This window comes from Eublepharis macularius, chromosome 4 (genome assembly GCF_028583425.1).
Source record: "Eublepharis macularius isolate TG4126 chromosome 4, MPM_Emac_v1.0, whole genome shotgun sequence".
NCBI classification, from domain to species: Eukaryota; Metazoa; Chordata; class Lepidosauria; order Squamata; family Eublepharidae; genus Eublepharis; species Eublepharis macularius.
In genome coordinates, this window is record NC_072793.1 from 94,642,789 (window position 1) to 94,668,687 (window position 25,899).

General features: G+C 40.7%; 1 protein-coding gene across 1 annotated transcript in view; it reads right to left on the minus strand.

Annotated features, from left to right (window-relative positions):
• The window catches only part of RNF123 (ring finger protein 123), a 146,167-nt gene extending 121,506 nt beyond the window's left edge, over positions 1-24,661 (minus strand). The window contains exons 1-17 of the mRNA XM_054978121.1: positions 24,585-24,661; positions 21,020-21,137; positions 18,734-18,818; positions 16,690-16,769; positions 15,837-15,934; positions 13,213-13,267; positions 12,810-12,895; positions 12,001-12,087; positions 9,461-9,528; positions 9,134-9,265; positions 8,189-8,297; positions 6,654-6,758; positions 5,319-5,444; positions 5,101-5,193; positions 4,841-4,914; positions 1,055-1,172; positions 347-446 (exon numbers count right to left, since the gene is read on the minus strand). Of these exons, the coding sequence (XP_054834096.1) occupies positions 347-446; positions 1,055-1,172; positions 4,841-4,914; positions 5,101-5,193; positions 5,319-5,444; positions 6,654-6,758; positions 8,189-8,297; positions 9,134-9,265; positions 9,461-9,528; positions 12,001-12,087; positions 12,810-12,895; positions 13,213-13,267; positions 15,837-15,934; positions 16,690-16,769; positions 18,734-18,818; positions 21,020-21,101 (1,498 nt within the window). The 5' untranslated portion in view covers positions 21,102-21,137; positions 24,585-24,661. The remainder of the gene's footprint in view (positions 1-346; positions 447-1,054; positions 1,173-4,840; positions 4,915-5,100; positions 5,194-5,318; positions 5,445-6,653; positions 6,759-8,188; positions 8,298-9,133; positions 9,266-9,460; positions 9,529-12,000; positions 12,088-12,809; positions 12,896-13,212; positions 13,268-15,836; positions 15,935-16,689; positions 16,770-18,733; positions 18,819-21,019; positions 21,138-24,584) is intronic.
• Positions 24,662-25,899: the final 1,238 nt, after the last annotated feature.

Genomic DNA, 25,899 nt, shown 5'->3' on the forward strand with positions numbered 1-25,899 from the left:
CCTTCCCACTTTATTACATGCCTCCATTTGATGAGCTACACCAAGAGGCAGTCCCAGCAGTTATCTTAGGCCAGTTTTCAGAACAAAAGCTGCAAAGATTATCAAAGGGAAGCTCAATGCTGCAAACAAGGGGAAGGGTAGAGATGGTTAGCATTGTATATGGCAACCAGGATGTGAACAGAATTCTAGCATGGTATAGCACTGCCCAGCTAACAGCTCACACCTTTTCTTCTATTGTGGGTAGAATATCAAATCCTGGAAAATGTCCACTGCTCAATATGGCTTCACGCCGTTCGTTCTCCGTAATGCTAATGGAGGTCTGAATTTCATTACCCCACCCTCATACCTTCGATGCGTTTCTTAAGCCGCTGGCAACCTCTCTCATAAGCTCGTCGTCTCAGCCTCTCCTCAGCAGTCTCATCTTTAATCTCTCTACTTTCTTTGCCCTGTGTTTAAAAGATGGAGATTAACAGAACTGAATAGATGAAGGTGTCTTATATTGAGTAAGACCCTTGATCTGGTGAGGGGCTGTGGCTCAAGGGTAAAGCATCTGGTTAGCATGCAGACAGTCCCAGGTTCAATCCCAAGCAACTACTGTTTAAAAGATCAAGTAGTAAGTGACATGAACGACCTCCACCTAAGATCCTGGAGAGCTGCTGCCAGTCTGAACAGACAACCTTGATGAACCAATTGTCTAATTCAGTATAAGGGAGCTTCATCTGTGTGTTTATCTATCAAGGTGAGTATTGCCTACCATGACTGGCAATGGCTCTCCAGGGTCAGTCAGGCACAGGTTTCACATCATCTTTCAACTGATTATTTTAATTGGAGGTGCGGGGGACTGAACTTGCAACCTTTTGCACTCAAAGCAGATGCTCTGCCACTGAAACATGGCCTCTCCCCATCCAAAGGAAGTGTTATTAACACTTGTCAAACAGATGAGTTTGGAATACATTCATATAAAAGCATTTTGTGCAGAATACAACTGGGCAAGGCAAACATCACAGCAGTTAGGCCAGCCCAATTCACCAGAAGCAGATACTATATTTCTCACCTCCTTGTTGAAATTATTTGGCCACCAAGTAGTGGGAATGAGTTCTTGTAAGCCAGCTTCTTCCACCCGCAAGGGACTCTTGATGTAGAAAAACACAACTGAGCGTAGCACATCAAATCTGTAATAAGTTAAGGGAGTTGTGTGGCAGCTCAAAGAAATGCACCTGTAGTTCTGGAGTCACAAAGAGTAGCCCTGCAATGAGTTAAGAATAACTCTCCACACACTTGACCATGGCATACATGTTTCTCAGAAACAGGTCTTGAATCCACATGGCACTTGGAAGATGTAAGTAGGATATCTCAGAGAAATAAAAGAGGTGGTGAAAAACTGTGACAGTTCTTCCAACGTTATCCAAGGGAACTCTAACAACCATCTCCCTGCACCCACATATAACATTAGTAAAACAAACCATATTCACAAGCTTCAGAAATAAATTGTTTAAAATGGCATTTCTGCTTTGGAGATCAGATTGTATAGTTCATGCTTTTATGACCCGAAGTGATTCCGTACAGATACTGGTATGTATCAGTAGTTCGCTCCTGATCCTCCTGACTGCCAATTCTCAATATCAAAACTTCAAAGAAAGTCAATGAGCTTCTCATTCTGCTCTAAGTGATCCCTTCTAAGATTGACATATTTTGGATTCTTTCTGCTAGAACAAGTCCTGACAAGCTTCCCCCATGCTAAGGGTTGGGAAATTCCTGGAGATTTGGAGGTGCAGCCTGAGGAAGGCAGAGTTTTGGGGGAGACTCAGAAGGGTTGTGATGCCATAGAGTCCACCCTCTGAAACTGCCAGTTTCTCCAGGGGAACTGATCTCTGTCTGGAGATCAGTTGTGATTCTGGGAGAACTCCAGGAGGTTGGCAACCCTACCCACATTCTATACAAATTTGATTAAACATGACTTTTAGGAAACCCCTTTAAAAAAGGGTACCCTAAAGCTTTGGGATATGTCCTGTGTCACAAACGGCTTACCTGAGAGAGTCTGACTACCCCCTTACACGGGGTCTTGCACACTGTGAACACAGATTCTTCCTCTGCACTCTGCTGAGATACTTAGCTGCTATCAGCCACCTATAGACAATTTCTCCTCCTGAGACAGAAGATGCCCTTGAGAAAGGGCACAAGATAATATGCTTTAAAGGCAAAACTATGACTCTGACTTCCTGGGAAGATAGATTTTACCCCCTTCTCCCAATATTCAGTCTTCTACAGACCAACCACATTACAAAACATCTAGGAATTGTTGAGCCTAGCTACTGAAAGTTACTCCATTATATAGCATTTAACCAAAAATCTGTTGATAAAACAGAGACAACCATTTTGAAAATACAAAAGGAAAAATATTTCTATCTTCCATACTCAGACTATACTGCTAGCATGTTTTCTTTATCAGATTGCAGTGTTCATAACTATATAACATTATAGTTATATATATTTCTTATAAACCATTAACAGATTTCTAGTTCCAGTTACTATGCATTCTAACTGGCTTATCATTTGGCTTCACTACTGGAAAAGTGTATTACAGTTTTTGAACATAGTGCCAAGACAGGCTGGAATTCAGTTATCAAGACAGAGATCTCTCATCCATAGGAACTACACCATGATGAGGAGTTATGGAAAATTAAAAAATTTACACATTATTTTGTGATATCTCAGCAGGTCATAACAAAACAATATTACATTACTATTATGGGGGTAAGGGATCCCATGTGCATCAACACAGATTCCCACAGTCTTTATTTCAGAAAATACTGAAGGGGAGGATTCTTCAGTGGAAGAAAACTGATCTTGAACTGGGACTTTGCTTGAGAGGGTTACATGCCCTCCAATGTGGTTTCTACTGACTCTTTACCTGGAGCATCACCTACAATTAATCTCCATCTTTATTAATATGAATACAATTTTTCTTTTGCCTTCCAAAGCTCCCTCATGATCCAGTAAGTACTAGAAAAATTTCTAATTACCTTCTATCTTTTTTATTCTCAAAGAAAGAGGCCATTTTCCCCTTTCTCTATCCCAATAGCCCTTAGTTATTTTGGAAATACGTTTTGCATCCCACTTTAACTAAACGAATTAAATCTGAAACACTTACTGCGCTCCATTTTAAGACTCTACAAACTGTATCTTAGGCACTTTCCCACCATGTCTTGAAATATTTTTTCAGTATCTCCACGCATACCTTTTTTTCTTTTTTGAGACTGAAATCCTGCCAGATAAAGAGTTCTGGGTAATTTAAAAGTTCACTTCACTATGAGATAGGTTAGCCAGCCTAATAATAAGATACTGCATTAGCACTTATCTTGGATTTTTATTTCCTATTAGTATGTTGAAGATTTCTGTTGTTGAGAGACATTTAACCAGTTCAACAGATGATAGCAGCTGCTGATTCAAAATCCTTTAGGCCAATGTAAAATTGAAGTAGCATTCTGTTATATATTACCAGTTACTTCAGGGACATTGGAGGAAAAAGAGAGAGAGAGAGAGAGAGAGAGAATGTCCAAAGACCTTCATATACACGCAGCACACAGGGACTGCTATATTTCTTGGAAAATGAAAAACTGAATTTTTATCTATTCAAGGAGTGGTGAAATCACTTTTCACGCGCAAGACTTTTTCATTTGGCTTTGTGAATGCTTGGTTTATACTCTGTGAATGCTCAGGGATTAAGCTCAAACTGCTCTTATAGATAAAACTGACATGAACAGAGCCTGAACAAAACACCTGCTTATCTCTTTAATATCATAGGGATAAGTTTTAGACCTAGGGAAGTAGGAATGTGTTTATGCCCTTTTTTATTTTTTCCCATGCTAAGATGTAGTAGTCTTTTGTTGTTCAGTTATATGACTTTATTGTTGTAACTAACAATATGCTTAAAAATGCCTTCCTTGTTTCTGAAACTGGAGTTATTTGGTCTTTGTATTATCGAAGGCTTTCACGGCCGGAGAACGATGGTTGTTGTGGGTTTTCCGGGCTGTATTGCCGTGGTCTTGGCATTGTAGTTCCTGACGTTTCGCCAGCAGCTGTGGCTGGCATCTTCAGAGGTGTAGCACCAAAAGACAGAGATCTCTCAGTGGTCTTTGGTCTCTCTATTTGGTCTTTGCAAGCTCAAAGCACAGACAAGCCTAAAACTTGGCTCATGTTTTATCAAATTATAAGAGAGAATCAGAGAGAGCCTGCCCATCTGAGAATTATCTCTAGTAAGTAAGATTTCCAGAGCTCCTCACACTACAGTGACTGAGAGGAGGAGAGGATTTTGAATTTGAACAGAGTCTGGCCTGCTAGACAGATACACCTCTAGACAGTAGCCTGGTGGCAGCAGTGAAATTCTATTTGTGAAAGGAAATGGATGGGATGAAGCTGGAGAGGTGAATTCCTCATTGAGTTCTAGCAGCTTTAGACACGGACCAGCCGAGTAAATATCTCATTCACTGTGGTAAAAACAACAGCCTGCAGAGATTGTTTTACCACACAAGGCTTTAAGAAAATTTATTAGTAAAGTGTGGCTTTCTCTGTTCCCACAGTGGATAGTAAACATTTTGCCAATTACTCCATAACCTCCCTCCTAATTTGGGGAGAGGAGCACCTGAAGTCCATTTCCAAGTACAAGTGAGGAAGAATAGGATGCCCTAGAAGCTGCAAACTAAAGACAGGATTTTCCTTCCAAGATCAACTCAAAGTACTATTGAGGAACAGCAACAACCCTAGGAAATGAATGTTCACAAAAGCAAAGGGGCCATCAAAGGATTTGGGTGAAGGTGAAAACATTGGTACTAAAGGATACAGGACATTCTGAAGCAGGTACTTCCTGGATTTCTCATGCTTGAGGACAGCAATAGTGAGACGGAGGTAGTGAATCTAGATAGGGGGGAAAATGCACGATCAAGATAAGCTGTAGAGCTCAGTGACCAAAAGGTGTCAAGACAGGATATTTAAGATGCCTTACAACATTTGTAAACCTATAGCCAGGCAGAAAGAGCAGCTTTTCTCCTTGTATACCCTTTGTTCTTTTGGTTGCCCTGTATGCCACAAAATGATACTCACCTGTAAGCTTAAATCAGGGACAATGGGAGAGAAACGGTAAGCCCTGAGCAGGGACATCAGCAGCTGTTTGAGGCATTCATGTACTTCATAATCCTGAGGGGTAAGAGAAACTTTGTCTAGAAGATATAGGAGCCAGTTACTTCCCAGGGAGAAAAGAGGACACAAAGAACGATAAGGGACACCACAAGAGGAGATAACCCAAACCATGAGATTCTCACCTCCATGAGAAGCCACATGAGATCCAACAACTGCTGAATAAGAGGGTGCGCTTCCACAGATCCTCCCCCTTCTAGGATACCAAGTAGGAAGTTCATAAGCACATCTTCGACTAAGTACACTTTGCACTGCAAAAGAGAAATTCTCAGATCAGCTGCTCTGCACAGTATATTTGCCACTAAGTTGCAGCACAGACTGTCAAGGCAACTCATGATACAAAAACAGCACCACTAATGCTGCAGCTTTAGAGGTATCCACAGCAGTTGCTGTTCCTAAAACGTGTCCTGGAACTGCTGTTGTAACCTGTCACAAATACTAACAGTATCCCACATTAAGGCTACACTTTCAAGTTAGTTTGTTTCTGAAAACATCTCTCCTTGAAGAGGCACCCATTTCTCTTGCAATATTCTTTAGAATGTACGGACAGAAACCACAAAGAACATTCCTCCCTTCCTCAACTGTGGCTTTGCACAAGAAGAAGAGCTGATGCTCACCACTGGGCATGGAAGACTGTAGCCCATTCTCATCAGTGAACTTGCTCATGGGGAAGTCTGCAATCCTTTCTTGCAAACAGATGCACTAACAGGAAGGGATATGCAGCTCTTCCCAAGCTGGTGGTGGGCCAGAAGGCATAGACTGCTGCATGCCATACGAAGTGGGAGATGAAAACCTTCCTTGTATATGTGCATAGACACACAAGTATCTGCCAGAAGGGCACTAAGCCACAAGGAACTCATGTACTGCTCTTTGTAAATAAGAAGAGCCCTGCTGAATCAGACCAGTGGTCCATCTAATCCAGCAGCTGGCTCACACAATGGCCAACCAGTTACTCTCGAGTGCCAACAACCTGGCACAGAGCCCAAGACTTCCCTATATGTTGCCTCTTGGCACTGGTATTTAGAGGTTTACTGCCTCTGAATGCAGAGGCTTTTTTCAGTCACCATGAATAGTAGCCACTGTCAGATTTATCCTCCATTAATCTGATTAATCCCCTTTTAAAGCTGCCTATGCTTATACCTTGTTGTGTAAAGAAGGACTTCCTTTTGCCCAGCCTAAATCTACTGCACTCCATCAGCTTCACTGGATGTCCTTGAGTTCTAGTACTGTGCCTAAGACACAAGCTACACAAGCAAAATGTGCAGAGTCGGAGCTTTGTAGAATAAGGAGGGGCAAAATCAAAAGGTTCACTGTTCTAAGACCTGGAAAGAAACTGGTTAACATGGACTCACTCTTTATGAAGGTTGTGAATTCCCTGACAAGTGCACATGTAACCCCTCCTACTGGGGGAAGTTAAGGTTGCAGATCCTTGAGAGCAAAGTAAATATGAGGAAACTCACCATGAGGGGGGAAAAGTTATTAAAAATGTGTGCCAAGGTGATGAGCACTGTGGGTTCCCCCTGAAGTTGCCATGTAGCAGAGTCCCTCTCCACAAGCTTCCCTTCCTGAAATACAAAACACAAGATGATGGGATTTTTAAAAACAAATTTTAATCCTGGGAATTTTGCAATATAAAGTAAGGCCAGAAATGTAGTAAGATGAGGCAAACAAGCAGAACTTAATCTTATGAGAATGCTTTTCCTTAAGCTTGTGGACAAATCTCAAATTCAGCTGTATTTTCTGGGTAAGCAGAAAGGACTCTTAACACTGCAGTCTTGCACAGATTTCCAGTTCAAGCCACCTGATTTCAATTCACTTAGAACAGAGTAACTCAGAATTGCCCAGTAACACTGCCACAGTCAAGTCAACTGACCACCTGCAATCTGTTTCTCCATCTTAAACCAAATTTGTAGTTTTCTAGACGTGATGGGGAATTAATAGCTGCTGCTAATCACAGGACACTTTAGGAATACCTAGTAAAAGAATTGTATGACATGACATACAATTTCATGTCAGCATTTCCCTGCCCCCATTCCAATTCACTGGCTGCTGCTTGAGGAGGTGGGAGGGGGAGATTCTGAGTACAATGACAATGTGTCATGCTTCTAAAGTTAGATGGATATACATGAGAGAGAAGTGGGTTTCCACAAACACGTCTGTCTTAATGTCTAGCAAACCTCTTAACTGTTCCTTCTTATCGTTCTTAGTCACTCACGTATCAAACCCTACAACAAAACTCAGTTTCTCAAAATGTGAATCATTATGATAGAAGGGACACATCATACTGGAGATATACACACATGCTCTTTGACAGGAATGAATCTACATCTTCATTATACTGTATGTTTCAAACTGAAATATTGGCTTGGTACACAGTATGAATGCCATATTGATCTCAAAAAGTAAAGAAACACTACAAAAAGATATACAAACACAATTATCAGATGAGCCTATGATTATGAGAATTTGCAGTTCTGAACACCAGCACCAAAGTTTTTACAATTACATCAATATATGCAACTCCAAAAATAAAATGTATATTATTTACTATCCAAATCACCATTATGGCAGGTGATATGTGTACATAAAGAAGGAGGACCAGAATACTGTAAGGATCCTAATGCATCTTTGGGTACACTGCAGCACTCAGAGATAGGGGGTCCCTGTCTGTAAGGGCTGGGATAGTCAATCTCGGGAATGAAAAGCAGGCTTTGCTCTCCAACCAGTATCTCCCTCTTCAGATATTTACCTTTCCTATGGGAGTGAATGGGCACAGGCACTCAGAGACACCACTGAGGTGGAGGCTAAACTAACACCTGTTCCAGGTGACCCAGTCATTCAGAATCTAGCCTGCTCCTACTTCCACAGCTCCACCTCTTCAGCTGCATAGCCCCATCCTTTCCATATATTAAGAAAACTATTTCTAAAGCTGTATATTCCTAATATTGGGCAGAAAAAAATCTAATCAAATATAAGATTTAAAATATTATCTTACCGAAACGTCTATTCCAATATGAATAACATTTTTCAGGTATCCTAACAGCTTCTGAGCTTTCATCAGATCTGCAACTGGTTTGTTCTGTAAGGGCTGATACCCATCCACTGGATATGTATGAAATTACTAAGAAAAAAAATCCAACTATCACAATGGCAATTTACTTCTCCAGGAGGTGACTCCCAAGCTGATCTTTTCTGCCAACATTTGGTTTCATCCAGCACCTCAAGCTTCCCCAAAAACATACCACATTTCCTGCTGTTATGGTACAGTACCTTGAGGAAAGCTTGCAAAGCCACAGCATATGCTGTTGCTGAAGCAAAACTGTGCCGGAACTGTAATTGCGGTGGACTGGTCATTGAAATAAGAAACAAGTCTCATTAGTTTCCTGAATAAGACCTATTTCTTATTTCAATGACCAATAATCACCTTAACAATATTTCACAAAGGACCTGCATGACTGATCATCTTCACCTAAGAGTAAAGCATTCTTGACTAAAGAGTACAGTATTATTGAAAACCCCACCAGCGGTCGCCATACGTCAACTCTGACTTAAGGGCACCACACCCACACACACAATTAACAGCATCCTCAACAAAAATGAGATCTAAACTTCATTCTTTTTGGCAACAGAAAAGTTAAGAAATGCCATTCCAGCTCACAAAGTAATGCAAATAATATACCGTAACAGTAGAGAAACAATTCAAAAGAAGATATGACCTTGGAATATGGTTATGAAGCCTGATTTACAAGGTTACATGGATGACTGAGATAATGTTGAGCATGTATAGTTTATTTAACACTTTCCCCCAAATATTATTTTATCAGCTAGGCACCAACAAATGATAAGGTAGACTCCACATGGGGGAGGGGGAGTACATTTTAGATTTCTGATGTTACTTCTGGAGTAATCTTTCTAAAGTCTAGTTAAAAATACTGTCAAAGGATATCGGAGTGGGCGGCTGCCAAAGTTAAAAGCAACTGATTCCTTGAATGACAAGCTGATGGCAGGGAAATAGGCCATGCCAGATCCCCGGGAGATATTCTCAAAAGCAGTTCCTAGAGACACACCATTCCTGAAGAAGAAAGGAGAAAGAAATCTCTCTCAGAAAATTTGAGTTGCAAAAGATTTCTGTATTTTCTACAACCCAAAGGCAAAATTTCCCCCCTTTGGTGGAACATGGTTTAAAGCCTGAATGAATATATTCAGCAGAGAATACAGTTAGAATATAGTACAGCATGATACATGAGAGGTCTGTAAGGAAGCTTACAGGCAAAAAGAAATGCTTCCCTCATCCAGGTCTATCAAACAGCTGACAATATCTCCGGCTGCCCAAGACTGCAGAAAAAAGAAAAGGTATTAGAAGGGAACTAGAGAAGCCTATTTCCAGCTTCGCGATGACATTGACAAATACACAGAGAGATGTCTTCTAAGGCAGGCAACTGGTCTCTGGATCCATTACCACCATAGGTATACTTTATATTATTCTGCATCTGACCCTGCACAGAACTCAACCCCACCCTTCCTCTTTGTTATGTCATACTCCCTCTTCCTAATTTACACCCATTTGTACAGTAAACAAGTATCCAACTACTTAAAACACATAGAGTGGGAACCTAATTTTATTCTTCTAATTGCAACTGAGAATCTGTGGGCAAGACTGGGGTAACAAGATTTTAACTTTCCACAAGAAAAGCTCTAAAGTACAGCTGCCACAATGGTCTACCGGTTTAACTTATTATCCTTCTGCTTATTTAGCATGCAAAATTTCAGCTCTACATTACCAGAGGAGGGGGGCAGAGGTGATCTCACAGAGTCTATTGGGAAATGGTCTAGGTATGCAAGTACTCATTCAATAAGGTATTGTGGTCTACAGCATGGTGGTGGAAGCAAGTGAACATCTGAGCATACACACACATTATACAGTGATGAGGAGGGTTACACTCAGGGTAACGAGTGAAGCATGACAGTATTAATATGACGTGAATGTGCCACAAGAATAGCATACACCAAGAATAGCATGTATCTACTAGGGTTGCTATCAGGAGAGCTACATAAAAAGCTTTACTTGGGTTATGCCCAAAGTCACAGCTAGTCCCTTCTTCCTTGAGCAATATGTAACGTGAAAAATTTTAACCCTTTGAACAGGAATTACACTTCTTCATTTGTTCCCACAGAATACTATGTATAGGATGATTGTAATAATTGAAAAAAATGAAATTAAGCAACATCCAAGTTAAATATTTGTTTGTTTGTTTTTAAAGCAAGCTACAGGACTTCATCGGGTTTTGGTTTGGCTAGCTGCTTTCATTTTTCAGGATGAAGAATACCTCAAAAACCCAAGCTATTTTAGACTAGTACTTATTTCATCAGATACATGAAGTGTTTTGCAATATTGGGGGTGGTGGCTGCACACGTATTTTTACCTGCAAGTATATATATTCACAAATGGGAGCCCGCAACAAAATGATGCAGATTATGTTGGGGTAACACTGTGGAGCGGAAGATGCACTGGGTCTTGCCATGCCATGGAGGATAGCAGTAGTGGAGACACTGGGGTGGGGCAGGGCCATTGCAGAGAGGAGTCCCATTCTCCCTGCCTTTGCTTCTCCCCACCAAAAGATCCTTCCCTGTTCCTCTGCTCCCTCCTCAATGATCCCCCCCCTCAAATCAAGGATCCTTCCATGTCTCTTTCTCCCCTCCTTCCCATGGATCCTTGTTTTTTCTCCCCTCCTTTCCAAGGACCCTTCCCCACATAGGTTGCAGAAGCCTCTGTTTTCTTTCCAAGTGGCCACAATCTGTGGGTTTAAGCATCCGCAGATTGAGGCCCCTTGGCTGTTAGTATATAAGATGCACAATGGGGAGCAGGTTTATACAGCAAGCTAAAAAGACAACACGTGATCCAATCAGGTGTACCCTAATCCTACTAAACTTAAGAACGCACAATATTGCTGACTACTGATAAATATCATCTAATTAGCATGTTATGCCTTGTTTTATGAGAAACTGGCAGTGCAATCCTAAGAAGAGTTACATTCTTATAAGATCACTGACTTTAAAAGACTTAGAAGGTTGCAGTTCTGCTTAGGATGGCACCGTGAGAGCCCAGGTGGAAGTCATCTTGCAAACAGGTCAGAACAGTGTCCTAGAGCATTTTCAGCAATGGCTTCTGTTTGGTAAAAGAGCTTCCCTGAGGATGTCAAGAAGGCCCTCACAATTTTGGAGTCTTTGCAAATTTAGATTATTTAGCAGAGCATTCTTAGGAATGTTACACTTGCCCTTCACGTAACTGGTTTTTGGAATTAAAGTTGAGAAACATTTCTTAGGGTTCTAGTGTTTGCTTAAAGAAACTGTTCTGACTGTTTCTGCCTTCATTTCATTTTGGTTTTAAGTAACATTGCCCATTTTTGAAGAAAGGCAAAATAAAAATGCTGTTACTAGATAAATGAAAAGGAGGTCCAGGCATATTCAATTCATATCAAAAAAAGTGTTCAAGTGGCATTGAACAGCATGGAGAACAAGTTGCCATGTGAGAGCTACCCATAGTCCTTAAATCAAGAGAAAGACTAAATCAAAGAGGGTAAGTCTAATTTAGCAAGTACACAGTTTAGTAACATTCTGAATCATTTTTCATTAATCCAGATTCTAAAGTCTTTTAAGCCTATTACAATTGTCCAGCGTGACCTTTAGAAGAGTTTGTCACATCGGCCAGCAATTCTTAAACTGCGCCAAATAATTTTTGCAAGGATGGAGAGAACATACATCAAGTTCGTTTCAAAAACAAGAAAAATGCTGGGGGCAGGCACTTACTTTACCATAGTTGGTTGTAGTTACATTCCATTTGCGTACGCGATTCCCATCATAGGCATATGAATCTGGAGTATCTCCAACTCCTTCCTGTATAACAAGAGAGCCAAGAGTACACTTTAATCAAAGTTACTTGGACAACAATTAATTAAAGGGGAACTAAAAAAGAGGGCATGAAGTATAGGATGTTCCATTCTCAGGGGCGTGACTTTTCAGTTGATCCCCTAAACAGCATTTGCCTGGCAGGAAGAGATAAAATTTTGAATAACTTTTAGGTGACATCTTAATATGTATGGCTAACTAACATGGAATATCTATAGCTCATTCACTTCCCAGTTAACGTGAAACTGGAGTACTCAACAATTGGTGCATTTTTGCTTCTTAAACATTTATTCATGGTACTGCTTCTTTTCTTCCATCCATCACTGCTAGCCGTATGCCAAGAAGCACTGAGAAACACAGTCTGAAGAGAGACCTCAGAAGTAGTTAAATCACTCTTATGGGAGCAATATAACTGATCAGACAACAGTCCAAGATTGAAAATCCAAACAAATACAGTAAGAATTGGACCCAGTTCCACATCCAACATAATCAGCGGAAACTATAGGCGTCCTATTCCAGCCTACAGTAACACCTCTGCAAAATGCAGATTACAAGATATGATCCTCCCAGTGTACATATCTGCATGATAATATTTTACCTACATGGACATTCACAACATAGAAAAAGGACAATCTATTCAGTCCTGCATGTGAACATACAAGAGAATTCAAGATGACTTATCCCAGACCCGTGTAATGCTGTTATGTTACCTCTTGATTGAATCGACAATTGAGAGTGCACCAGCCAATCTGCATGAGGCCTTGAGATGAAATCAGCACCTCATAGATCCATTTTCCTAAAAGAAAGGGCAGCAGAAAAGTGTCACTTGATGGCATTACACAATTATACCAATTTAAGGTGATTGTCTGAGGAAAGCTATATCCCTAAAAACTAAAGCACTCAGAGTCATCAGTCCATTATTCCTGATCCAGGTTCCTCAATGTAGTATCCAGTATTTTCATCAAAATGGCAATAATTGTGACTCCAAAATCAAATCAGGGATTTGTTTTAAGTCCCAGAACATTCACATCTCAAAGTGTTACATACTTGCTAAAAATGGTTCCATGTCTGAACCAATGCTATGATCAGGTCCAGCTTTTTTCTAGCCATTACCTTTATACACGCAGGTAGTGGCCCTGATGGAACCGAAGTTACTATGTCCAATCACCTGATTTGAGAAAAAGAGAAAGATTATTGTCACACCATTAATAAATATATCCCCATCTCAATGAGTCCATTCCATTTCACATGCACTTGAACAAAAAATCAGAGAAGACAGAAAAAGTATCAGGTCACTTCCAAAAATGCAAGTACATTACTAGCAGTTTGCATCCTTCTCTTATTTTATAATCAGATTGAGCACACAAAGAAATTATGAGGACCACAAATAACAGCATGTCAGCATAGTTGCTTCCCATTTCTGTTGATCTCAGGTCAAATAACCTGCCAAGATCAGGAAGGGTGCCTGTGCTGGCCCTGTATTCACCTCTATCAGCTTTGCGGACAGGTTGGGAATCAGCAAGGGTTAAGAGTCTTGTGTACGCCACCTGTAAGAACCAGATGGGCCACTCAGGAATGTGCACCTAAAGACTCCAGAAACAGTAAAGCCAAGAAGAGAATGCCAAAAGGAACAACAAAAGAGCCCAAGATACAAATGAGACAATACATTGGAAAAGTGCATAATGTCTGTGACAACAGCACTCACAGGGCAAAGGGTACTCTGTATGCAGACAAGCATACCATCTACTTTTAAGGAGGTCACAGACATTTCAATTCCTGGACTGGTAAGCCAGGAAGCAAGTAACAATAGATGCTGGAAAATTCAAGGCAAAGACACTTCTGTCTTCCCTTTCTCTGATGACAATCAAGACCAGCGAGCCAGATGCATTAGCTAGAAACAAACACACACAAATCTCTATTTCCCCAGTACCCTGAAAGACAATCACTGTCATAACCCTGCTATATAAGAAGCAGAAATGCATCCTCCGTGTGGGCTGGGAAAAGGAGGACTCTCACAAACAAGAGCTATCTTTAAAAACAACTTAAACTGAGAGCAAAGACAACTATACAGGCAGTGGAGAATTAAAGAGTACACACCACTTACATCAGCTGAAGTTTTAAACAACGTGGCATAACACAAGAGTGAGCAACAAAATGTAGACAAGAAACAAAAAACGTCAGAATTACAAGTACTTGAAGGCTTATCAGAAAATAATACTATAGCAGTAGCAAAGAGGGTTGTGAATTGTAGTAAGACCTGACAGAATGATATAGTTATCAGGAAGGAAAGTCTAACATATCTTCTGTAAACACCAAGATCCAGTTCAGACATAACACTGACTTTGAGACAGGAGGCAGATCTGACAACATGCACTTGGTATAGGACTAGGAATTCTGATGATATGCCACCCACAGTGGTCTTACAGACTCCCTGACTGAGCACATAGAAGTTGTCTTGAGCCTAGTGTTGGAGACTCCCCTAACTTTTTGTCTTTGGGAGGGTCTTCAGCATCCACGTCAAGGCCCTCTTATTCAACCTTGGAGCTATCTCTGTATGTGTGACATCCAACAGATGCAGCAGATCACATGCCTGCTTTTGTGTTATGCACTGGATGGCAACAGGAAGATGTGTGGACTATTATTTCTACCCTTTTTATGTAGAAATAATTATCTGGTGAAAGTTCCTAGAACCTGCAGAGGATTTTGTCGGCTCTTCAGGAGCTTGCAAACTCTCCTATTAACATCCTGGTCAGTCTCTGGAATAGTGACATGGCCCTCTTGATCCCCTGAGCACGACTTGAGAGCTTTGGTATCATCAACCATGGTATCCTTCTGGACTACCTTTCTAGGTTAAGAAATCAGGGCAGTGCATTGTATTACTTCCAACTGAGGGCAAAAGAGAATACAGGGGGCCTGTTGCTGTACTCCATGGAGTTCCTCGGGGCTTTATTTGGTCCTCTACATGGAACTTCTGGGAGAAGACCAGTTATTGATGGGGGGTAGTCAGTATGCTAATATCTCACAACTTCTGAAACAGCAACATTGCCTTACACTTTACTTCCAGGCCCAATTCAAGATGGCTTTACTTTTTAACATCCTAACAGCCTAGATGATGAGCAGTACAGATAGCTTCTCTTCTCCTATGAACCTTTTCAACTGTCAAAATTTTCCTAAGAGGCCTGCTCTGTATTTCATTTTTTTAAATAAGTAGTAAAATTCCATTCCCAATCACTGGCAACTAAGTTCACTGGCACCATTAACCATGTTTACTTTTAAGATCTTACATTCACTTCAAACTGCAGTGAATGGAGAACAATCATGATCTTTATGTTTCAGAGCCATACTGATTAACTGTTTAACCACGGTTAGGAGGAATTTGATCCAAGTGGTTGCTGTAAGAAAGAAATGCATGTTCCCAGAACTAACTCATGTTACCTCTGCATCAGTTCAAAAAGCAAAAAGGAGTGGGAACAAAAAGGAACACAGTAGCACCAGCTTAAATCTTAAACAGCCTTTAAGTATCCAAGGACCAGTACATTCACTAGGGTTGTCTAGAGGAAAAAAAATAGAGAAAAAACTAGCCCCTTTAAGAGAGGCTTAATGTATGGAAATGGGCAGTTGAAGTTTTTCATGGCACAGAGACAAATAACATCCCATTAAGCCTTAGTTTAAGGAACAGGACTTTTTTTCCAGGCTTTTGGCAACCCTAACATTCTTACTGCCCTATTTAAACTCACCCCAAGTAGGTCATCATCCACCAGCAGGAGTCCCTCAAAACCACTTGTATGATCCAATACCACAGGAGAAGGACCAAGTCTACCCTCTACCACCTGATCTGAAATAAAAAGTGCAGGAATGACAATGAGAAAGATTTGCAAAATAACAGCATTATAGATATAGTGACCCACACTGAAGTTATATATGAAAAAAAAGAGGACTTGTCAGAATGAATCAAGACATTACTTTGTTTAGAAAAAAAGGATGACAGGGAGACACAGCACAAATTTTCCTACCCACATACTGAAGTCTCGCAAGATATTTAGAAAATGTATCCATGTCTTGTCATTAAATCACAGCTTCCCCCAAATCCCAAAATATTATAATAAAACTACAGTATGCAGTTATGTCTGGATGCTAAGATCTAGAATCCAGATTTAGACTATGTTGTACCAAAGGCGCTATTTCAGTAATCTCAAAGGGAGCTGACGGCATTATGAACAGAACTCCAAAAAGGTGGACACAGAAGTGAAGAACCTTCAGGAATGCTTCTTTAAGAAACTGCAACACTTTTTATTAATGTCACATTAAGAGAAGATTAAAAAACAACTATATTAAACAACCATTCCACAGATGGCAGGTTTCAGAAGAAAGGACAGACTATAGTTTCATCCACACAAACTCTGTCCCTCATACATTCACTGAATTCCTCTTGTTTCCCAATGGAGGTGTCACTGCTAAAACTAGTCTAGTGCATTGTAGCATAAGTGCTCAGTGTACAGCATCAAAGTAAACCAGGCTGATGAGGGGATTCTCAAGCTATTTTCCTTCCTTGGCAGTCCTAATGTGAACTGATTCTCCACTAATACCTACCTTGACCATCTTCAGAGCCAGCATTCTCTGCAAGCAGTCGTTCTATGTGTTCCTGTAAATTCTGGAATGACAAGTGCTTTCTAGAAACAGAATGAATATTCTTGAGATATTACATATCAGTCACCACAGAAAGATCTGCGTAAATTGTAAACCAGAATTCCTAGAATACTTCAACATTGACCTTTCCACATTGCCAACTGGAATAATTCTTACATGGCTGATAGTTGGCTGAAAACAATTAATACCAGAGTCAGAAACTAAGATATTACATGAATAAAAACAGCTTATACATGCTGACCAAGCTAAAGACACTTTATACCACTTAACACACCACTTGACCTTATATCATGACATTCAGTCCCAATAAAACCTAAATTTGAATTCCTCCTCCAGCCTAGCAGTGACTCTTCCTCCAACAGAACAGCCACTTAGATTGGAGCAAAGCTTAAGTTGGAGGAAGCTTCACACTTTGGTAAACAGAGTGGCTGGATCTAACTCACTAATTATTAGGCAAGTTCCTCCTTCTAGTCTGAATACTGTTCAGAGCTACCAAAGCCCTAGGGATCAAGATTTCTGTCTGACTTCCCACTGAACTAAGGTGGTAAGGCAGGCCTAAACAACTTGTAATCACAGTCATATGGAATTCCAGGTTTTTATCACCCTTTGTTCTTACAGCTCCAGGAAGACAACAAAAATAGGAGATTTACAGGAGTCCCGGACAGGCCCAGACAATGCATGGTGACATTTTATAATCACCTTGGTGAACCACAAGTTGTCCTGGTTATCATAAGGCTTAAATCCAACAGAAAATGGGTATTACACTAAGCATCTTCCTTTCCAGCCCAGTAATTTCTGTGATTTTAAGGAATAAGATGAATAAACTAAACACTGAAGATTTTGAAAATCAAAATCTAGTGGCATACACCTCTAGATGGTATATGCTTTCTTTAAAAGCTGTGGACAAATGGGGGGGAGGAACACTCTTTTCCTCCTCCCCCTCCTTTGGTAATCTCTGCTCACCAAAAGCAAAACTGGATGGAAGTTATTTTTAGCACCACTGAGAACTCAGTTGTGAGTTCAGAAGCTAAGTATATAGTGAGTGGAATGTGACCCTGGCAGCTTGTAAAATACAAATGTACAACAGGCGTTCTTCAAGAGAAACCCTCACAAGTGTTTCAACCTGTTCTACCACCCTGAATGGGTAAGCCCTTCCAGGGATAAAAATAAATAAATAAATAATGTTACATAGCATTAATGGTTCACATTCTGAGGCACATGGGTGTAATGTGCTTAACTGTGCAATCCTAAGTAGAGTTACTCCATTCTAAGCCCACTGATTTCAATGGGCTTAGACTGGAGTAACTCTGTTTAGGATTGCATTGTTAATGTATAATAGAAAAATGAAATTTAAAAATGAAAGGACTTTGTTTCAGGCCTTTAATTTTAATTTCATTAGGATTATAGATAAGTAACAATATTCAACGAAAAATAACAATAATACAAGATAAGTTTTCATAAGTTTACAGTAGTGAATAATGATAGAAAACAAGTAACATTCCATCATTAGATGCAATGTACTAGACACTAACAAGCTGGTTGCCATCATCTTATAAGGTATGTAAGCTCCTGACAATTGCATTCATTTAAATTCATTGTGAATACTTGCCAGATTGCTTTCAAAATGATCAACTTAAGTTACTCTTGGCCATTTCTCTGAGAAATAGCAATATTTAAAACTATTATAAATTGGGTCAGGAATCACTTCGCTCTCTCACTCTCTCTCTCTCTCTCATACACACACACACACACACACACACACACACACACACACACACATACTTGCATACACCTTCAAAGTCATACTACCATAACATCACAGAAAAGCTTCAAGAAAACAATTAACTTGTTTTCTTAACAATTAACAATTAATGTCAGCATTATGGTTCTGCTTTGTTCCCAAGTAACACTACTAAAGATGTACTTAGCAGCAACATAAGCACAGATATAGCTTTGCTTGCTGTTTTGCCAATTAGGAGTTCTGTACCTGTGCGCAGCAGTCAACTGAATCCCATCAGCACTAGGAAAAATACGGTGCAGATAATCATTCAGAAGTTTGGTGTTCGCTATTCCTATGACAAAAATCAAACAGAAAATCAGCAATGAGCAATCAGGCATAATATCCAAAATACCAATTTCATTTCTGCCAGGTGAAAAAAAAGCCGCTCAGTATGTCATATGTCAGTATTTAATCAGCAGAAATGCATAGTTTAAAAAGCAGCTCATTAAAAGTCATGTCACAATAAATCAGCTGCAACTTAACCCTAATAAATTTACTTGACCATTGGTAAAATTAAGCATCTAAGACTGCAGCATTCATCTCTAAGGATGTCTCTTTACCAGCATGTACTGCAAATGGTTGCTACATTGTGGGTCTTGTCCCTTAGCAGAACTCCACCTTCAAGTTCCTTCATGGGAAAATAACTTTGTTTAGGAAGCGATACAGAAACACACTACATAAAGGGTTCAAGTAGCATATGACTGCATCCCCTGTTCCTCATAGTCGCTGCTCATACACACTTCAGTAACTTGGCAGGAGGTGTTATAATATTTTGCCTGAAATGGCAGATTGGTTTGGTTTGACCGTGTTTTCTCTCCTTGCCACGTGCTACTCTTTTAACACCCACACTTTAATCAAACAGTCAGCAGCATAAGGACAACCCAAACTGTAAGAAAAAGAAAAACCCTAAAAGAACTTCAACACAAGGGTTCTGCTATAGAATATCCTAAAAATGAACTGGCATTTTAGGATTTAATCAGCATGCACAGATTTCACCACTACCCCTTCTTTTATTATCATACTGAGCAGCAGCTCCAATGAAGGTCCTATCAAATTTGAGGCCAGAAGATATATAATGCATGGTAAAGCACAAGTCGACAAAAGAGAATATTTATTGTTTCTTTATGCTAATAAAACATTCTGAACTAGAATATCCAAGGATGGATTCATATAAACATTTTCCTACCACAATATGATTTTTTCACCTTCTGAACATACTGGGGAAGAATCAACACAGCTTTTGCAAAGCAAATTCCTACCTCATCAACTTTTAGAGTTCATTTTTATTTTTAAATTTATGTTAAGCATGTGGATAAAGATGAGCAAGTAGATATTATATACTTGGATGTCCAGAAAGCTTTTGATATAGTCTCTCACTAAAGGCTTCTGACTAAACTTGGAAGTCATGGGATAAGAGGATGGCTCCTCTTATGAGGTTAAATGACAGCAGAGGCTAAAAGCTAATGGACAGTTTTCACATGGAAGGAAGCAAGAACTGGGGTCCTGGTCCTGGATTAGGATTGGTACAATTCAATTTGTTAACAAATTATCTGGAACTGGGGGCCCTGCAACTGGCCCTGCAACTAAGTGGTCAAGTTTCCAAATGCTCCCAAATTTTTCAAGATGTTGAAGTGGACCAAAGTGGATTTCAAGGCAATCAAAGGGGATCTCTCAAAACTGGATGAGTAGGTAACAACATATCCAATGAGGCCGAATGTGAATAAGTGTAAAGAGATATATTGCAGCAAAAAATCCTAACTTCATATATTCACTGAGGGCCTGAATGAATGGTAACTGATCAGGAAACAGATTGTGGGGTCATAGCGGATATCTCAATGAAAATGTTGACTCAGTGTGCAACAGCAATAAAAAGGCAAATTATATACTATGAATTATTAGAAAAGGTACTGAAAATAAAATAGCTAGTATCATAATGTCCTTGTACAATCTATGGGACAGTTGCATTTGGAATATTATGTACAGTTCTGGGCACCCTATCTGAAAAATGATACTGCAGTGCTAGAAAAGGTGCAGGGGTAAGCAAACCAAACAATCAATGGGTTGGAGCACCTACCACATAAAGTAAACTTGAAGGGTTTGGAGCTTTTTAGTTTAAAAAAAAAAGACAAATGGGAGGATACAACAGAGAGATGGAAAATTATGCATGATATGGGGAAAACAGAGGGAACTTTTCTTTCCTCTTCCAAAATATTCATCTTAGGAGCATCCAATGAAGTTGATAGGTAATAGACAAAATAAAACACTATTTCACCCATTATGTTCTTCCAAAAACATGTTAATTTAAATGGACGTATTTTTGCAATTGATTCTTATAGCTGGGCTAAAACACAGATATAGGTGTCAACCAAGTGACAACCTCAGTCAGGAGGCAATTTTATTTATAGGTTCTGAAAGTCAGCCTCATTCTGTACCACCAACTAGTTCCTGTCAAGATTCTCCCTCTACTCCCCAATATAGGCATGGCACTCTTACCTGCAACCTTGGGCTTTTCAGGCTCTGTGCTTAATCTGTAGTTCTTCCGAGAAAATGATGTGCCAGCACCTCTTGATGTCATAATTCAGGTCAGTGTGAATGACCGCTAACTTTAAAGCTGAAACAAAGGAAAAATCATTGTTGTATGTCTGAAAATGAAAATGTTTGCTAGAAACAAAGGATGCAAAGATCTAACCAAACCTTCACAATGCTAGAGAAAAGCAGAAAAACAAGCACATAAATAATTTGCATTTTCCTGGGACTAGGTATCTTTATGCAGCTGGATGGAATTCTCTGCCTCTAGGAACCTCCCATGAGGAAAACCACAAGCATTAAAAAGAAGATATTGGGGGTGCTTTCAGAATTAGCATTAACTTTTGTGATAACGCAGTTTATACTAATTGGAAAACATAAATATGTTGCAAAATGTACTCCATAGCTTAAAATCATTCCAATGCAAGCTGGAAAGGACTGGGAATAGTTTCAGAAGATCTTAACAAACCTAGGAACCTGACAACAAGTGCTGAAAAGTTCACTGAAAGCTAAGAGTCAGCCATCTGGGGAAACAAAACAATTTAACCCCATTAAAAATAATGGTTTTAAAACAAAGGAAGGCACTAAGAGACTAACAATATTCATTGCAAGGGAGGGGGGAGCAAGCAAAAATAGAATATATAATTAATTGCAAATAGTAATGAATATTGATCGACTAACCCAAGTCTCCATAAAACAAAACATAAAATATAACATAGATGCAGAAGAGTTAGCCGTGTTAGTCTGTAGTAGCAAAATCAAAAAGAGTCCAGTAGCACCTTTAAGACTAACCAACTTTATTGTAGCATAAGCTTTCGAGAACTGCGATTCTCGAAAGCTTATGCTACAATAAAGTTGGTTAGTCTTAAAGGTGCTACTGGACTCTTTTAAAATATAACAATGTCTGTATGTAACAGCTGTACCAAAAAACAAAAAAAGCTAATACATATGTATCCAAACAGGCCACAGGAGAATGATATGACTGATGTTTTGTTTTATAGGGGACTTGTGCTTGTCAATAGATATTCATTACTCTCTTGAGTTCACAGTAATGGTTTCAACAACACCCGTCACCTTCTTTATAAAGAAAGCACAACATCCAGAGGATTTCACCAAGGAAAGTGAATTTAAGTCAGAGAAGAAAATTTAATATTTGATGAAGATACACCGTATAAGGGGACACAGAGGAAAGAGTCATCCCCCAAAGACAGCCTAACCCCTTGAACATATTTTGTGGTCAGCTTTTTCCCTATCTTTCTGTACTTCAGCTTAGTCTCTATGCTTCAGCTTGCTCTCTTTATCACATGACCTGTTTCATCTACCATACAACTGAAGCAGGCTATCACTGCTATTCATACAAAAAATCTGTCTTTACAAGGAATACATACAATATCTTACCAAGGACCTCACTATGTTCTCAGTATCCCTTACCAAGGCCACATGCCTATCTGCCACACTGCCACACATTACCTAAAGAAATTTTAGGCTAATACCAAAAGAAAAATGTGACATCAGTTAAGAGGCAAAGCAGAAACAGCAGCCTTTGAAGTCTTTCTGTCCCTTTAATAAAGTATTAATATATGAGAATGGGCAGTCGAATCTTTTCATAAAAAGGTAAATAACACCTCATTAAATTTATATTAAATAGACTGAGCATTTTTCTCCAGGCCAGTTAGCAAGCCTAAATAATGGCCATCTGAAGAGATACTGTTTATAAATTCAGCATATGGAAGTGTTCAGGAGGACATTCTTTGTAAAGAGAATAGAACTGTCGTTTTAATGTCAGGTAAAATTTTTAGGTAGCTTTTAAAACAACATTGCATTGTTTATTGGATGTATTATACTGTCTATCCCATTGTTACCTAGTTTTGTAATCCAGTTTTATTTCACTAATTGTTGTATATGTTATACTGGCCTATTTTTACATTGTTTTCTAATCCACTTTGAGTCTCAATGAGAAAGGCGGTCTATAAATGAAATACATAAAAAATAAACATTTGTCCTAATTTACATCGTCTTGAGTGCCAGATTTTCATTATATGTATCTGTAAGAGTCAGCATGTCAGTCATTTATTTGCTAAAAGAATATAAAAACAGGTGAAGAAAACCACACAGAGCCAGTTTCAGCTCTAAACAGATCCTGATTTTCTGGAGGTGTGCATTTAGGAATATGGGGCAAGGAGGCTGAAAACATAATCCTATGCATGGTTACTCAGTGTACCCCTACATCCAGCACTAAGAGGGTACAAAATTGCAGCCTGCAAAAGCCGCTTTTAATGGACACAATGCCCCAGCCTCTGTGTAGAATAATACTATGCTGCCCATGATGCAACAACTCTGCACTGTGAAAGTGTATGAGCTCCTTCCACATACATGGGATAATAATATATTTCTAGTTTCTTGCAGGTTAACAGATTTTTTTTTAGCCATTGAAGTCTATGTTTCTTAACAATCCTATACAACTGTTAGACCTGTCCTCTGCAGTTTAGTCTAGTAACGGTACTAAGCTGTTGGTGTTCAGAAGAGTCTTTAACTAACAGTCCAAACCTACACACGTTTATATGCTCCACTGGTAGCTGACCTAATAGTCGGGATTAGCCCGATCTCGTTAGAGTTCTAAGATAAGCAGGGTCGGGTACATCGATAGCATGGGGATACTGTGCAAAGGAGGGCAATGGCAAACCATCTCTGCTCTCTCTTGTTATTGAAACCCTCCATGAGGTGGTATTGAAGAGGTCACCATGAATCGGTTGCGACTCCACGGCACACTTTACCTATGCCGCACTGACATCAACGGCGCTTACTTCTGAGTAACTAGCCTTAGGCCACATTGCAAAGTCGTACGCCTAAGCACATTGACTAGAAGTTAAATCCCATTAAATCACCTTCCCAATAAGCACCCTCAGGACCGCACTGAAAATCTATTCTGATTCATAGCGGTTCAGCGGGAGAGGGGTGCTGGATGACATCCCTCCCCCGAACAGCAGGGCTCCAGAATAATGCCAACGTCAACTCTGTGCAAAGAAAACTGAAAGAGAATACTACTATCGTCAGGGCACGAAAATTGCGGTAGTAAGCTGGGCGATTTGTGAAGAGCAGGAAAAAACAGAAAGAGCAGCAGCAGCTTAGGAGCCGCTCCCTCCCAAAGGTCTCTGAATAAACTCAGGCCAAGGGCAGAGACCTCGCCAGTGGCGGGCGTCGCTGCAACGGTCACTCTAGAGCCGCCCCCAAAAGCGTCTCCCTTATACGGAGGGCTACGAGGAGCCCTCGAGGCGCTTCCCTCCACACCGCTTTCTCCCTGCCTGTGCCACTGGTGGAGCTGACAAGCCGACCAGGGGCTCTGAGGTGCGGGGCTCAAATCCGGACCCAGAACCATGCAACGGGCAGGCGCCACACTCTGACCAAGCGGCTCTCCAGCGCTGACCCAGGCCTCGCCACCGACCCAGGCCTCTGCAGCTGCCACCCCGCCTGCTAACCCCTCCGGCCAGGCGGCGGCCCCCCTCCCGCAGAGTCCCCGGGAAAGACTACTCACCGCCACCCCACGCCAGGCTCGCCCAGCCCCGGCAGCGGCTCTTCACAACATCCGCCCTGCTACGGCGCGTCGTCAGGGACATACAAAGCAGCGGGGACAACCGCAACAGCAGAATTGGGGCGGGTCTCCTGGCTTCGATCCCGGCACCGCCCCTGAAAAGCAGGCCGAGGGAGCTGCCCGCAGGCTCTCTCTTACACCCCTCGCCTCCTTACAGCCTCCACCCCCGCAGTCTGTCAGTCACTGCCGCCCCTGTTTCCCGCACGCAGTTTGATATACCGGATTACCTCTTCGAGGACCTCGCTCTCCTCCACGCTTCCCTTGTCACAAGTTCATGACACCAGGCCACCCCTGACCTGTTAATGAGGGGGCCACGAAGAGCTTTATGATCGGGATGCTCTGCAAATAAGCCATCCTCCCGCGAATTTTGTGACTGTTGGGGAGAGGTAATGACAGTGGTGGAGCTCATACTGTGCAAACAAGGTGCCAGGTTCAAGTCCAGTCTCCAGGTATCTACATTCAAACCTCTCACATAGCAGGACTAAGGAAAACCTGCCTTTGACATCTTCCAGAACAGCTGCCATTCAGTGTAAATGGTCCAGATGGATAAATGTATAGGAAAGAAAGATTTATTTATTATTTTTATTTATTTGTGTTGCTTATACTCTACCTTTCTCACTCAAGGCAGATTACACAGTGGAAGTCAATATAATCAATAAATGGGACATTAAAAACAATACACTAGGGTATGCATTGCGGAAATTACAAAACTCTTTATTTATTTACTTCATTTATAAACTGCCTTTCTCTCCAATAGGGGCGAAAAGTGGCTAACATAGCTCGCCTTCATTTTAGCCTCACAACCACCCCGTGAGGTAGGGTCGGCTGACAATATGTGACTGTTCCAAAGTCACCCAACAAGCTTCCTTGGCAGAGTGGGGATTTGAATCTGGGTCTCTTTAACCACTACATCATGTTAGTTCTCTGTTAACATCTGCTCTGCTATGGAGCATCATACAGCAGTGCCATCAACCCCATTATCTACATCCAGCAACTTCATACAAAGCACCATCCTCATGGGTTTCCCTTCTGAATTCCGGCCTTGCCATGCCAGTTTGGTGCAGTGGTTAAGAGTCGTGTGACTCTAAACTGGAGAACCAGGTTTGATTCCCCACTCCTCTGCTCAAAGCTAGCTTGATGACCTTGGGTCAGTCACAGCTCTCTCAGAGCTCTCTCAGCTGCACTCATCTCACAGGGTGATTGTCATGAGGATAATAATAACACAGTTACAGTTTACAAACTGCTCGGAGTGTGACAT